General features: G+C 40.7%; 1 protein-coding gene across 2 annotated transcripts in view; it reads left to right on the forward strand.

Annotated features, from left to right (window-relative positions):
• Positions 1 to 15,315, forward strand: part of smap1 (small ArfGAP 1) — a 103,609-nt gene that overhangs the window by 86,984 nt on the left and 1,310 nt on the right. For both annotated transcript variants that reach the window (XM_036574274.1, XM_036574275.1), the window contains 2 exons: positions 11,931 to 12,165; positions 13,481 to 13,812. In XM_036574274.1, coding sequence (XP_036430167.1) covers positions 11,931 to 12,165; positions 13,481 to 13,812 — 567 coding nt within the window. The remainder of the gene's footprint in view (positions 1 to 11,930; positions 12,166 to 13,480; positions 13,813 to 15,315) is intronic.

Here is a 15,315-nt window from a genome sequence, read left to right on the forward strand (position 1 = left end):
TTCTGTGTTCCCTCAGTGTGGCTATAGCCTCTGCATGTTAATCCAGTTTCTCTCACTTGCCTTCTTTCACATCTCATCTGCCTCCAGCTCCTATTTCTCACAGCACTCCCAGAAGACACACATGCGCGCACACACACACACACACACACGCGCACACACACACACACACACACCATCTATCCTGCATTTTCCTTTCCAGAGCTCTCTGCATGATTGCACTGTTTTTGCTTCATTATGTTGAAGTAGCACAGATTTCTCCCTTCATATTGGCATCCAAACCAAACTGTCTGTCCTCAGCTGTCAAGTGACTGACATTTTTTCAAATTATTTGTCCTGTATTCTGAGTCTGTCTATGTAAAAGTAACATACACATAGTTTTTTTTTCTATGAATGGCACTGAAATTTAAGGACCCTTCATTTTATTTGATTATCTTTCAGCATACTGTGCTTTGCAAAAATCACCACCCTTCCACTCAAAATGGCCATAAAGTGCAAGTTATTCACTTTTCAGCATCAGAGGAAATAAACAGAAAAATTGCACAGAAGCCTCAGCAACTAAATAGAGTATCATATTTTTCAATATTTGGTCTGTCCACCCTTTGCCTTTATTACTGCTTTCAGTATTCTTTTTTCAGTTTGTCAAAGAAATCTGCTGGGATATTTTTCCACACTTCAAGTTGTATTTTCTGCTTCTTATGATCCAAGTAGTCCAACACATTCAGTGATGTTGAGGTTTGGACTCGAGGGCGGTCAGGCCATTGTTCTTAGAACACTAACAGCTTCTTTGTTTGATTTGCAAATGTGTTTCTTCTTTGTTTACTTTCTTTTCTCAGTAACGGCTTGGTTACAGCCACACATCCTTTCAGACCCATAACATTGAGTTGTCTTCTCACAGTGGAAGGTTGGACAGACACTTCTGGTTGTTTTCTGATGTGATGCAAGAGTGGCTTGATTTTCTCTTAAGTCTCAAAGATTGGGGGTCTATCAGGTGTTGCACAGTTTTTAGGAGTCCAGTTTGTCTCTGTCTCTCTTAATAGTTTTTGAACTCCAGTTTTGGAAACTCTGTTTTTTCCACTTTGTTACATTTGACCTACCCCTTTTTGAAAATGGTGCTATATAGCACTAAAATGGTTCTTCTATTGTTACAATCTTGACATCATAAAATAACAGAACCCTTTTTGGTGCTATATGGAACCATTTTTAGAAAATAGAATCATATACAACACAGTCTGAAGAACCATTTCATCATGCAAAGAACCATTTAAGCTTGAAAACCCATGGTTCTAAACACAGCCATTTCCTAAAGAATCATCTTTAAGTGTGTGGATTAGCAATACTTTGGAAAGTTTAGTATTTCACTCTGCTCTAACATACTCAACTCAGGAAAGGCTTCTTAATTTGCTGATGGGTTGAATCAAGTGTGCTGGGAGCAGAGAAAGCACTAAAATGTACAAATCAGGGCTTTTCCAGAGCCAGTACTGATAAACACTGCTGTCAATCATCTAGCTGCTTATGTTTCAGTGGTAATTAAGACACATTACTGAGTTATAAATTCCTCCCCATGCACTGTGGATGTATTGTGGTGAAGATGGTCTGGTACAAACAGTAAAATCCTTGTCAGTAATTTAGGCTTAGCACCCTCACCCCACTGTTCCTCCTCATTAGTTACAGCTGGAAGCTTAGGCCAACAGACAGGATATATGAGGTGCTGACTCTTTTTAATGTTGCGATTCAGCTCCCTGCTGCTGGGATAGCATTTACTGCATTCTGCACTCATCAGTGCAATGGTGTGGTCTCTTTAAGAGCACGGTTATTGATCGACTCTTTAGAGTCCCATGTTATGTTGAGCTCTGTATGCCCCCACACACAACATGGCTCAGTAGGTATGCCATGTATTCAACTGTGTGTGTACAAATTAGGCAATGGAACAACATTCAGCACAGCTGGAGATGATATAAAAGCATATTGAATGCGCGTATCTGCAAGCACACAGCATATGGTGTAGCTGTCTCTTAGGCAGTGTGTTCACCACTACACCTTAAACTCAACATAGTCATTAAACCATGTATGTTTGGGAGGACATATACTTTAAACACATACACGTTACACATACAAACATGCGCGTTCACTGGGACTGCTCAACACACTTGGGACTGGAATAAATGGCCATAAATTTATGTGCATGTCATATGCATGTGCAGTCATACACAGGCTCTAGTGGGTTTAGGGCTAGCCATTTTCTTGGTGATTTTGTTTTTTTCCCCCCTCTCAGCACAGATGGTCTCTCAGTAGGACTAATGCCTAATGAAAGCAGAGCTGTTTTGCTTTCTTTACACTACAGTGCAGCTCATATGGAAGCTGGCATTGTGGAGAGAGCCTGTCAGCATCGCTCACTGTTTTGCTGCATCCCGGGCTTTGTTGCTGCACTGTATTTATGCACTTGACAGTACTGCAGCGTAACAACACTGTTTTATTTATCAATTCATTTATAATGACCCTGCTTTTCTGTTTGTTGCTGTAGTTTTATTGTTGGCTTTTTATTCTTCTGTCTTATTTTAGTGTTTGTATCATGTTTCTCTTCGCAGTGCTGTGTTTTAATGCCTCTCTTGTAATATCTGTTGTCTGAAATGTGACTCACCAGATCATCTGATCTCAGGGCCACTACTGCTGCTGAGTGGTGGTGTTTGTGCGTGTGTATGCATGTGTGTATGTGAGTGTTTTAATTTGTTTAAGCTAGGCCATGTGCTTCATCTGAATTAGAGAGCAGGTCTGTGTGCAGAGTTCATACAGGCTGTTCTTCGCTGTTCTCCACTACACTCCTCGTGCCATTAAGCTGTTAAAACACACGCTCCATGCAAGGAATCCACGGTCACTGTAATTCTGGGATGCACACACGCACAAAAACACAATCATCTCAGCTGTCCGTGGTCATCCTCTCAGTTGTCTGTGTGTGGTGAAGTGCAGTGCCCTGTGAGAAGCGGGTCTAAGCTACACTTCCTCTGTGAAACTGCTATGGAGGCTTAATTTATTTCATCCTTCATCCCTCTACCCTGCAGAGATTCACTTGCTCTGCCTGCTCTGGACCCTATAAAGTTTTAAAATAGATAGCCAATGAACTAATGAAACACTACACATGTCTCTGAGGTGACGTTGACGTTTTTGACCACATGCAAATTGCTGAGATATTTAAAGCGCATTTATACATATTTTAAGACTCAGGGACAGCAGCTCCAAAAGCCTCTTAATTCGTCTCCTCCCTAGTCTGGGTGAGCTGGCCTTAATTGCTCCTGTGGTTTTCGCTTTGAGTGTGTGTGTGTGTGTGTGTGTGTGTGTGTGTGTGTGTGTGTGTGTGGTTCAGGTCAGCTCATTTTCACAGGAGAAAGCTGCTTGAGGTAGAGTGTCCTTGACTTTGTGAGCAACATGTAGTTGTTTAAATTGAGCTTAGTGCACTGGGTTAGTTTTAGAGCAGTTCAGGCTACTGCACAGTTGAGGAAGTGTCACATTGTGCTCTCAGGTTTATTTGTGCATAGAGTAATTTAATACAGCGTTTGGAAACAGTTTATGAAAAACAAGAAAAATTCTTAAAAGAATGAATCGCTTTTTGACATTTGGTAAACTGCTTTGTTATGCTTCCTTATATTTATGTAGTAATGGCATTGTTGGGAACTAAGCCGTGTACAACTCTAGACCTAGACTGTTTCTGCTGTGTGTGTGTGTGTGTGTGTGTGTGTACGTGTGTGTGTGTTTGTGTATGTACTATGCACTGCTGTGTGGTGTCACTATGTGTGTGTGTGTGTGTGTGTGTCACTGTTCATGTGGGAGTTTTGAGACAGTTTGCATCCACCCTAGATAATTTGCAAGCGGAGATCTGCATGGGATGGCTGGTAATACTCATCAGTACAATTATATTATGAGAATTAATCAGTTTCAAAAAAGAGCCCATAGCATTGTTTGGAAATCCATTATTGGTGGAAAAAGACAGGCTTATCATATTCTTGCACAGTGATATTGGAATCATACCGGTATCGCCTTAACCACGGAAGCGCTGGACGTTTAGGCGACATTGGACTACTTCAATAAAATATTTGCATTTAATTTATTTTGCTGCATTTGTAACCATGAAACGAATGCTGTATTTCTCTGTAATGTTGATAATTCAGGTAGATTTAATACAAATTTCAACAGTTTTTATTAGTTTTTGTATAGGAATTGGAATCAACATCAGCAGATATTTACATGAAAAATATTGGACATCTGCATTGGCCTACAATTCTCATGTTGGTGTATCCCCAGATATTCTTGTGCCTACACAAGAACTTTAAAGTATAATGAAGTATATACAAGACTGGTCGTATTAAAACTGGAAAAAAGTCCTAGAGGCATTCCCAGGATTGCCACTGAGTGGCCGTAGGCAACTGGTTGTTGGTCACATATAACACCCAGTCCTAAACTCGCCCAGTGTGATGCTGGATCATTCCCTTTCTTCAGGGCTTTTTTTTATTGTCCTTTTTGTTTTGAGTCAGCTTTGCTGACTGTACTCCTCAGTCTCTGAGCAGCGGTGGACTCCGGTGGACTGGCGTTGGAGCCCACTGTCTCAGCTTCCCTTCTGGCGCTGGGTTGGTGTGCCCGCTGGTGCGAACCACCGTCTTCACCAACTCCAAACAAACACATTTGTCATCTGAGAGCACTTTTGTTCTCTCTTTTCTTTGACTCTCCTCATTCTCAGTGGGTCTTTCTCTGGTTTCCCAGGCAAAGTGAGGCTGCAGAGTGGAACTTGATTAGCCCAACCCAGCCCCTGCACCACCAGAGTGCTAATTATCTGTGTGGTGCTGCTAATCACACAAAGCCTGCTCTGTTTCACAGGAAGCCACTCTGTGTCTGAGTGAGAGAAAGAGAGAGAGAGAGATTTAATTTGGTTGTATGGTTGGGGGTGGTTAGAGCTGGAATATTTATGGCCTTCTCTGAATGTCAGGGAAATACTATGCACTGCTGTGTGGTGTCAGTGTGCGTGCGTGTGTGTGCGTGTGCGTGCGTGCGTGCGTGTGCGTGCGTGTGTGTGCGTGTGTGTGTAACTGTTCATGTGGGAGTAGGAGTTCTAGAATATTCATTGGTGTGTGTTATTTAGTTGAACAGCGGTAGGATTGCTGGAATATTTATAACCCTCTGAGATGCGCCATCTGTAATCAAGCATCTTTAGAGCATCTTCAGTATTGTGTGTACGTATAGGAAAAAACAACCCACACGTACACACAGTCATAGAGACACATGCCAGAGAGCGGAAAATTGTCCTTTCTCTGAATTATACTGCAGTGGTCTTAGGCTTCCATCCTCATCCATTATTAATTCTAATAGCTTTTGTCCCATCCCACTGTGAACCTCTTGGATTGATTCCTTGAAATGTCACATGGTGCGTAGGGGGAAGGGCTTGTGTAGTATGTTATCATTTATAAATGCAAAAGTGCCATACTTAGGCCTGTTAAGATCATAAAATGTTAGCTGAAAATTGCCATATAAATAGTTATGGTTAACAATTTAATTGTCTTTTTTTCTTTTTCAGTAATGTACCAAAATGAAATTCATGACATACTGGGCCAAAAACTGAAAAAAACATCTGACAATAAATAAAAAAATTTAAATGAAATAGACTTACTAAAATGATCACAGTATGTCCACTTCAGTATGCAATCCAACATCCTCGACAACAGAGATTGGTTGTTCATCCAAGTAGGGCTGAATGGGTTGGGGAAAATATCTAATTGCAATTTTTCTGACTAGTATTATGACTGATTTAAATTGTGAACATGTTCTATGAATTATAACATTTTCGGCCTGTTTTTGGGCCAAGAAGACCAGAGTATCCACTTTTTTCTGGCTTTAGGGTTGAACATTTGAATGTAGTGTGTTAGTCTGCCACTAAGATGTGGTTGTGATGTCATAACACGTGGAGATTTGTTTGCCTCTGATTGGTCTACCTCATCTACAGGCAGTGCACAAGCTCTGAGTTCTTAGGTTAAATTTCCCCACTTAAAACTTAAGACAATGTGGTTGATAATATACACTATAAATAAAAAATATGAGCTCTTGTGATTTGAAAATTGCGCTCTCTTAAATTGCAATTTTAATATGAAAACAATTCATCTTTCAGCCCTACAACCAAGGAGATGAATTCCATTATTTTTTAAGGTTGTCATTTGTACTTTGGCTATCTTTGTGATTTTCATAAAGCAAGGTTACAGATGTTGTGGGACTGCTAGCAAGGACTTTTTTCTGCTTCTTTTTTGTTGTATTCTATTGATTGGGATGTTTCATTTCATTTTCAAGTAAAAGCAAACCTGGAGTGGAGAATTTGTGTTCCCTCTTAACTCCACAGGAACAATGAGCTAACAAATTGCTTGTCTAATGTCACTTGTAAAATCTGTGAAATAATTCATGTTTTTTCCCCCTCAGTCCTTTACCCGTTTCTCTTTCATTGGCTGAAATTTTCCCCAGTGAATGCAACTATTAAAGTACAAACCTAAACTGGTTACACTGATTAGCCGTCTTGCTTTCTAGTTGCCGATTCTTGGTAGCTCACAACAGAAGAAAGCCATTGTTCAAACTTAAATAAACAAATGCCGCTTTGAAAATGTTATAGCACCAAGTCAGAAGTTGGGACTTTTGTTTTCACGTGATTCTTGACGTGCCTCAATAAATGCATTTTCCCCTTTTGTATTTACATGCGTTTGTCTCAACAAACGAAAACGAGATTTGTATTCTGTTTATTGTGACGTGCTTGCAAAGCTAACAATTGTGGTGAATAATTACAGTCTGCTAAAATAATTGCAATCAGTACCAATAATTGTGATCAGGTGATAGACCAACTCATTTTCTGTAGTAACAAGCCTCGTGTCGCAGTGGTCTGAATACTAACACACAGAAGAGTGTGTGTTTGTGTATTCACCTTTGTCTCTCATTTGCATTCTTTTGCACAGCTTGTCAAAGTCTCCTCTCATGATGCATATTCTCTGAGCTGTGTGTGTGTGTGTGTGTATACATATGCTTGCATGTTAGCGCACTCAGGCTAATCAGCAGAGGCCATTTTAGCTGGGCTTTGTGAAGCAGTGTTGGGCTTTATCACACGCTGCTGTTCCTCAGCACTGTTCTGCACTTATCAGATGCAGCAGAGGCTGCAGCAGCAACAGCAAGAGGTGAGCCCTCGCATGCCTAAACACAGCGCCGCATATCGCAGCCTCCTCTAAACAGGACGAAAGCAGCCATGTCTCCCTCGAATTCCAATCACTCCCCCTCCTCCCAGCCCAGTACTAGGCAGTATTGACAAAACTGAATATCATGATATTTTTCCAAATAGACAGTGGCCCCAAAAATTAATTGGACACTTTTACCATTTAACCAGGGCTTAAATTAGGCCAGAGCAAAGATCTCTTGGAAAATGGCTCTCAACTGCAGTACTGTAATTTGACGGAATTGTAAATCATTTTCTGTACAGTCTTTGTGAAATCCATTTATTCACCCAGTGTGATAAACCACTCACAGAAAAGTCTTTCAAAAGTTTTTATATACCCCCCCCAAAAAAAGAGAAGGATATTTCCAAGTCTGATTGGATAGCACAGCATAAACTGTGTTGCTTCTACCACCAGCCACTTAAACAGAAGGCAGCTGATCTAAGCACAGTTCAAAAGAACATAAAAGGTTCCCCATGTCAGATGGGTGGCATTATTGTAAGGAACTGTTCATTTTCCTAGTTTAAAGGCTTTAGTGTGACTTCTATGTTTGTCAAAAAGAATAACCAGATCATTTTTTATACAGCTTTGATGTCAAAATGAAAAAACTAAAGGAATACTAAAAACAGCAAACTATGTAAATTAATTGAGAGAGAAACAGAAAAACTGGTATTTTTAATCACATTTTCGTGATTATTATTCCCACGATGCAGAGGGCCATGGAAAAAAATAAGGTTCCCTCATGTCCAAAGTCCCAGTGTAAGCTCTGCCTTTAACTATTGGTAAATTGGTATAAAATTCTTTAGGTTTTTTCTTAAAATGTATATAAAAATTATATATTTGTTTCATAGAAAAACACTTTTAGCACAACATCATTGATAGACTGCACTAAGAATATTGTAAAGCACAGAAGTGGAAACATTAAATTCTGGGGCTGTTTTTCTTATAGAAATGTCAGTGAGCTTGTGTTCATTGTTGGGATCATGAACATAGAAGTCTACAGAGGCGTTTTGGATGCAAACGTGCAGTCTACAAATTCAGTTTCTTTATAGACTACACAATAATGATCATTGCAATGATCTGTTTAAATAAATGCCACTTGATTTGACTTTTTATCTCCCAACAAAGTGAACTTAATACATTTTAAGTATGGCACAAATGTCCAAATACATTTTGGGACTACTGTATCATACAGTATCAGATGATATTTATATTCACATTAATAAAGTTAATGAAACTTAACATGCTTCCTGCGTACTAACACTCTAAAGTAAAAGAGTGTCTTAGCTTGTGTAGCTTGTTTTGATTGGACTGTTTTTTTCTGTTTTCTTAAAAAATGACACCAAAGCCAGCCCTACACAGCACTGTAAATTTAGACAAACCATGTTTTTAGAAAGAAAACTTTCTGCAGAAAACAGTTTTTATGTATTGTAAACTGTTCTTTCAAAATAATCTAAAGCACACTGTATAGTACGTATATATCGGTGTAGACAGTATAAAAGGGCAGTGCCCCAGCCCTTCACATCCTCTCCCCAGGGACAGAGCTGCTTCTCCAGCCTCTTGAACGCCACCCTGCCCATCTGGCCCTGCAGCAGCAACACACTGACAGATAGACAGCGGAGGAGCTGAGGTGTGACAGAGTGCTGCGAGCTGTTTGAACTGGTGCATGTCCCTACCTTTTCACTCCTTCCATTTTTCTCCACCTTGAGCTGACTTCTGCTCATCGGCTCGGCCTCGTCTCGGGCCTCTAGCAATGGAGTGGAGCAGAGCAGTGTTGCTCTTTGTTTTTGCTCTGTTCATTTGCATCGAAATGATGTTATGTACCTTCCCTCTTTCCTCTCCTCTGCCTCCCCGTCGCACTCTCTTCCTCATCACACTCGGTTTCATGCCTCTGAGTGATGATCTAGTGGAGAAACTGGTAGAGGGTGAACGGTGTAATAATTAGCTGCCTAGCACAGCCTTCAAGCCACAGCACAACTATTGTCAGGTACTGGCATGCCTTTACACCTCCTCTTATGGAAAAATGTGTTCATTCAGCATAAATAACTGAACAGAGATGAAGCTGAAACTATAGGCTGTGAATATATGAACAAGGAGTCTTGTGTATATGTGTTGTCAAGACTCATGCTATGCTTTTTAGATTCTAGCAGTTTTGTTGAGAGAGCCAAAGAAGCTAAGCAGTTATTTGAAGACTTGTATGAATGCGGCTAGACAACGTCTCTCGTTTGATGCCTAAATATGGCCTAACGTGACTTAAGGAGGGTACTTGGCTGCATTTTGTTGATTTATCAAAGGACACTTGTCAGCAAGGATAAAATAAATACATAAATACAGTGTTGGCTTGTAATGAACACGGACATTTTTGAGAAGAGGGACATAGTTAGGAAAACAAATTAACCAAAGGCTCGACTAAACAGGTAAGTTTTTAGCCTAGACTTAAAGATGGAGGCTGTGTCTGAGTCCCGAACACAGACTGGTAGGCTATTCCAAAGCTGGCGGGGCTTTGTATGAAAAGGCTCTTCCCCCTGACGTAACTTTATTTATTCTGGGTACTAATAATGAGCCCGCACCTTGTGATTTAAGTGGGCGTGTCGGTTGATAATAGGAAATAAGGTCACTGAGGTACTGAGGAGCAGGCCATTCAAAGCTTTATACGTCAGTAGAAGAATTTTGCACTCAATGCGGAATTTAACTGGCAACCAATGTAAGATACACAAAATTGGGCTAATGTGGTCAAATTTCCTGGTTTTGGTGAGAACTCTGGCTGCAGCGTTCTGGACTAACTGAAGCTTGTTAAGGTTTTGGCTGGAACAACCAGAAAGCAGAGCAATACAGTAATCTAACCTGGACGTGATAAAGGCGTGAACTAACGTTTCTGCATCCTGTAGCGACAGTGCATTTCTTAATTTAGCGATGTTACGCAGGTGGAGGAAAGCTATTCTGGTAATATTGGTAATATGCTCATCGAAGGCCAGACTGGGATCAATCGTGACACCAAGGCTTTTTACAGATGTGCCTGGTGCAATTGAGAAATTATCGAGATTAAGAGAAAACGTAGGCTGATTATCCCTAGCAGCTTTTGGACCAAGAAGAAGAACAACTGTTTTGTCCGAATTTAGTAAGAGGAAGTTATTTTACATCCATTCTTAAATGTCTTTTACACAGTCCTCTATCTTATTAAGTTACTTAAAAAAAGGAATCCATTACAAATTACTAATTACTTATTGAAAGTTAATGAGATTATTTATTACTTGAAGGTCACTCTGTAAATTCTACTTGTAGCAACTGTATAAGAGAAACCCAATGGTCCTTTTCAGTAAATTCATTTAAAAAGAAATTGTCACAATAAAAACAAAAATTTTAAAGACCTGTCACCATCCCACTATTATCCAAATTTTGAACAAGGCAGTCAGTTATGCTGATTAAAATCACAAATGGCTGATGCTGTTTGAAAACCGACAGACTAGCCAATAGAAACAGTTCAGCTGCTTCCAAATAACATCTTTTTGAATAAAAGGTAAAGCTTACAGAGCATGTTTAGGTGAGGTTTGGTCTCCCTTTTCTTCAGCATAGGGGTGTTCTTCCATCATCGCTTTATATTAGCCTGATTACTTGCTTTGGCGGATTGTTTGCCACATATTCATAGTCAAAATCAAAGTCAAAATATATATATATACACAATACACATAGCTGCCCTGCGATGGACTGGCGACCTGTCCAGGGTGTATCCTGCATTCCGCCCAATGACAGCTGGGATAGGCTCCAGCAACCCACTGCGACCCAGAAGGATAAGCGGTTTAGATGATGGATGTATGTATGTATGTATGTGTATATATGAATCTTGCACCACCTTTGACAGGAATTTGACTATTACTTACCAGGAACTCTTGCTTTAAGATGTAATTTAAATCAGAATGAATGGATCTCCCTTGGAATTTTACAGTTAAAGTTCTGAATTGGTTACATTATGTGATCGCAGCGGCTTGTTTTGTTGGTTTGCAGATTTGTGGGTGCTGGCCTGCAGTTATATCTCTGTAACTGAATAAATGGATTCAGGTGCCTTGAGTGCACACACACTCTATCACTCTGATTTTGTGCTTCATCCTCAGACACTTGCTTTTTTGTGTGTACCTACTCATGGACGTGCACGGTGTAAAATGTACAGTGATTTACATCCTGTACATTTTTACATCCTGTTCATTCATCACAGCTGCACCCCAATTAATGTCCTTTTTCCACTTGAAGATGACTAAGCTCTTCTGTTTATGTATGGGGCTGTTGTTTCTCTTCTCTTTTTATACAGTTAATTTATTATCTTTACCTACTTCCATGCTTTGGTCCTTTGACTCTGCACACTGTGCTCGGCAGACTTCCTCCTCATTAGATTTCCTGTCATACTGAGCTCAGTTAACCATCTTTGAGTGAATATTTTTACTCGTGTGCGTGTGTATGTGTACGTCTTTGTGCAGGTGTGTGTTCACGCTTCAGTGAAATCAGATTTCTTCCCATTTAGAGAGTAGGTCCAGTGAGACTGACAGGTGTGCTTTATGGCTGATGTCCCAGTTCTTTAAGACTCGCAGATGGAATCCATGTGCTTGTTTGTGCATGTTGATGAGTGTTTTAATGTGCACAGTGGTTTAATAGCATGTGTACTCACAGATGCTTGAAGAGTGGTAACGCTGAACCGACCTTGTCCACTGCTCTGTGTAGGCCAGTTCCAGTAAGGCGACTGGGAGCTCAGCAACAGGCTCCAGCGTTGGAGCAGCCACAGGGACCCCGGGGACTGCAGGAGCTGCTCCCGCAAGCCAGCCAGACCTGGACCTATTCAGTGAGAACAACAGCAGCAGCAACAACAAAGCAGAAGACTCTACCAAGAAACCCCTCTCCAAGGACTCCATTCTCTCTCTCTATGGGTCCAGCACTGTCCCTCAGCAACCTGCACAAGGTATGTGCCACACAGTCTTTTTCCTTCCTGATTTTCACTCAAAAATAGTATACAAATTGCATCTATAAGGAGATGATTTTTTTTATTTTTTGTTAGGTTTTTAGTGTTGTTGGTATATTGTCTGTGTGCATGGAAGAGTAATTGAGTGTATCATTACTAATGGTTAATATCACAATAAATTATTAACCAGCACTATTTTTTGTTTTAACATTGTTAATGCGTTTTGACCCTGTTGCTATGATGCTGCGACTGTAGCCCTCTCATTCAAATACAGATTTTAAACGGCAAGTTAATAAAAGCTAAAAAAAGTTGATTCTAGCTTCTGCTGTAGTGAATTTGTTCATCACTGAAAGAGTCAAAAGTAAGCAAAACACAGCATTGTTGCTGATTATACCAGAAATATCAGTAAAGTTAGCACTGAAGGATGCCCTCAGGACAGTATTCACGAGAGACCTATGGATAAATCCATGAGATATAATGCAGCAGTGTGAGAGTGAGAGGCTACAATCACAGAGGAGTTGGAACCATTGACTGCATACATGATGTACATGATATATATACACTCATTGATTGGAGCTTGTAGCCACTGTTGCTCTCACTGGACGTCAGTGATGAAAATTGGAAACTGTGTTGACCCTGTGGAAATCACATGATTTTCATGTTCAGATTCATGTGATCCCTGCATTCACATGACAGAAATAAAGTTATTGAGTTATTCAAAGTAACTAACATGGTCCTTATTTTGTCCTCATGTACCTATAACAACAAATGCACCATGCATATGTGTGTGTGTGTGTGTGTGTGTGTGTGTGTGTGTGTGTGTGTGTGCACGGTGAGGTATGGCTGTGTTTTAAGGGGGGTATCAATAATTCAGGCAGTGCATGGTTCAGCGCTCTGATACTGCTGAACGCAGTTTAAAGCCCCTGCCTAGCTCAGCCTCTCAGTAACGCTCTTCAAAGAGGACATTCCCCCTAAAAGTTCAGTCTCCAAATGAAGGCTCTGCCATTTCTCTGCCGTCAGGTTGCCTCTTAATAAGCCCTTTTATACAGTGCACCTCCTTCTTCCTCCTTCAGCTCAAAGATCACTTGCTCAGGAACTAGCCTGGGACTGCACATTAGTCCAGACATTGGCTCTACTTCCTTTTAGGGCTTACTGTGTGTTTTTTGTGTGGGTTTGTGTGCCGCTTTCTCCTTCATGTTGTCAGTGTGAGCCTGTACTTCCTGTTATTTGTTTGGTCTTATTTGTGTAAGCCTACTAAGATTGCTAGTTTCTTCCCTCCTCTTAAACATATACTATCTGTTCTCTTTCTCTCCAGCTGCTATGTTCATTGGTGCATCTCAAATGCAGTTTCCCGCACAGCCTCAAGCTAACTTCCAGGCCTTCCCAGGGATGGGTGGGGCCATGCCTCCCACTACCATGATGGGTGCGGTCATGGGCCAGGGTGGGGCTATGATGGGCCAGAACACCGGTATGATGGTTGGCATGACGATGCCCAATGGTTTTATGGGAAATGCCCAGGCAGGAGTGATGGGCCTGCCGCCGGGCATGATGGGAGCACAAGCCGGAGCTATGCCAGCAGGTGTAGTGCCTCCACAGAACATGTATGCCATGCAGCCCGGCCAGCAGACCCAATGGAGCATGGGACAGGTAAAAATCCCTTCCTTTCTGATGCATGTGTTACTCATGACACATCCTTTATACTATATTTACTGCATTAAGCTGATCATCTGTTATATTATGTAAAAATGGATATGACTAAGTAGTGAATTAGATATAAAAACATAAATAATATTTATTTTATTTATTCAACACCAAAATGGGTCAAATTTGGTGGTTTATACCACTTTTCAGTGTTCACTTAATATGTTATGGTTCATCATTAAAAAAAAAAAGTTGTCGACAACAGGCCAAATCGTCAAGATATGATACAGATTAATAAGGCATGACTATATTATGCTAGGATTACTGCTGTGAAACACTGTTTTGCTGATGCCATTGTAAGGAAGTGGATAGCCATATCAGCATATCCATATAATTGCCAGCTAGCATTTGAGGGGCAGCTAATCAATCCAATAATTGTTTATATAGCGCTTTCTCAAAAAACAGATGTTAAATTAACAGAAATTAATTTGTACAGAATTGGGAACTGTCTTAAAAACCCCATTTGTACGTCCTATACTGGCAAGCACTTGTGCAAAAATCCATGCAAAGATGAAATACATCTTTATGTAAAGGCTGCAAATAATTTAGTTAAAAACCTGATGGTGATATATAGTGAGTGACACATAACACTATAGTGACAAATAAAACTTCCATCTGAAGGTCTGAGGATGGTTCATGGCTTCAGACCTATCTCTTCCCCTTTTCTAAGCGCTCTCTCTCTCTCTCTCTCTCTCTCTCTCTCTCTCTCTCTCTTTCTATATATTTTTATCTCCCTATCTCTCTATTCAGTCACTTTCTGTTTTAATGTGGCTCATTATAAATCAGGGGCTTGTGATATGAACCTCTCAGCTCTTATCATCTGGTGGCCCCAACCCTGAGCAGCCCCTTGCCCTGCTTTCCCCCCTTCGAGCCCCTGCCTCTGAGACTGAGAGCGGAGAGTTAGAGGGCCCAGCCTCTAGGAGGTTAATTACATATCATAAATCAATCCAGAAGGCCTGTCCCACACACACACAGCCTTAATTAAAGCCCCTCACTCCAGCATCTCTTTGTGTCTGTGTGTCCAAGAGATAGAGACAGCTGAAAGAAACTGCAGAGTATATATTTTTTTTTGTATGTGGTGGGTTTGGAGTACATTTATGGCCGTATTGTAGAAGACTTTTGTAGAGATCAGAAAAATCATACACACAAGCATCCCTTGTGATAAGCACTGCTTCTCTTAGTTTCCATTTAGGTACAAAAAGGTTTCTAACTGGCTGTTATTTTATCAGACACCCAGTTTTTTTGAGTGTCACCCAGTGAGAATTGCCTTGCAGCCACACCAGGCCTCCCACATACACTCAGTAGTGGAAACTAGACTATGGTTGCTTAGAAGACAGAGGACAGAGTAGAAAGATGAAGAGGTGGGCTAGGAATTAAGCATAGAAGAACTGAAAATGTAATCTTATAGGAGAGTGAGGAGAGATTGGTAGAGCGATGGATGAAGAGGCA

Source organism: Colossoma macropomum, unplaced genomic scaffold, assembly GCF_904425465.1.
Source record: "Colossoma macropomum unplaced genomic scaffold, Colossoma_macropomum, whole genome shotgun sequence".
In the NCBI taxonomy this organism is placed as follows: domain Eukaryota; kingdom Metazoa; phylum Chordata; class Actinopteri; order Characiformes; family Serrasalmidae; genus Colossoma; species Colossoma macropomum.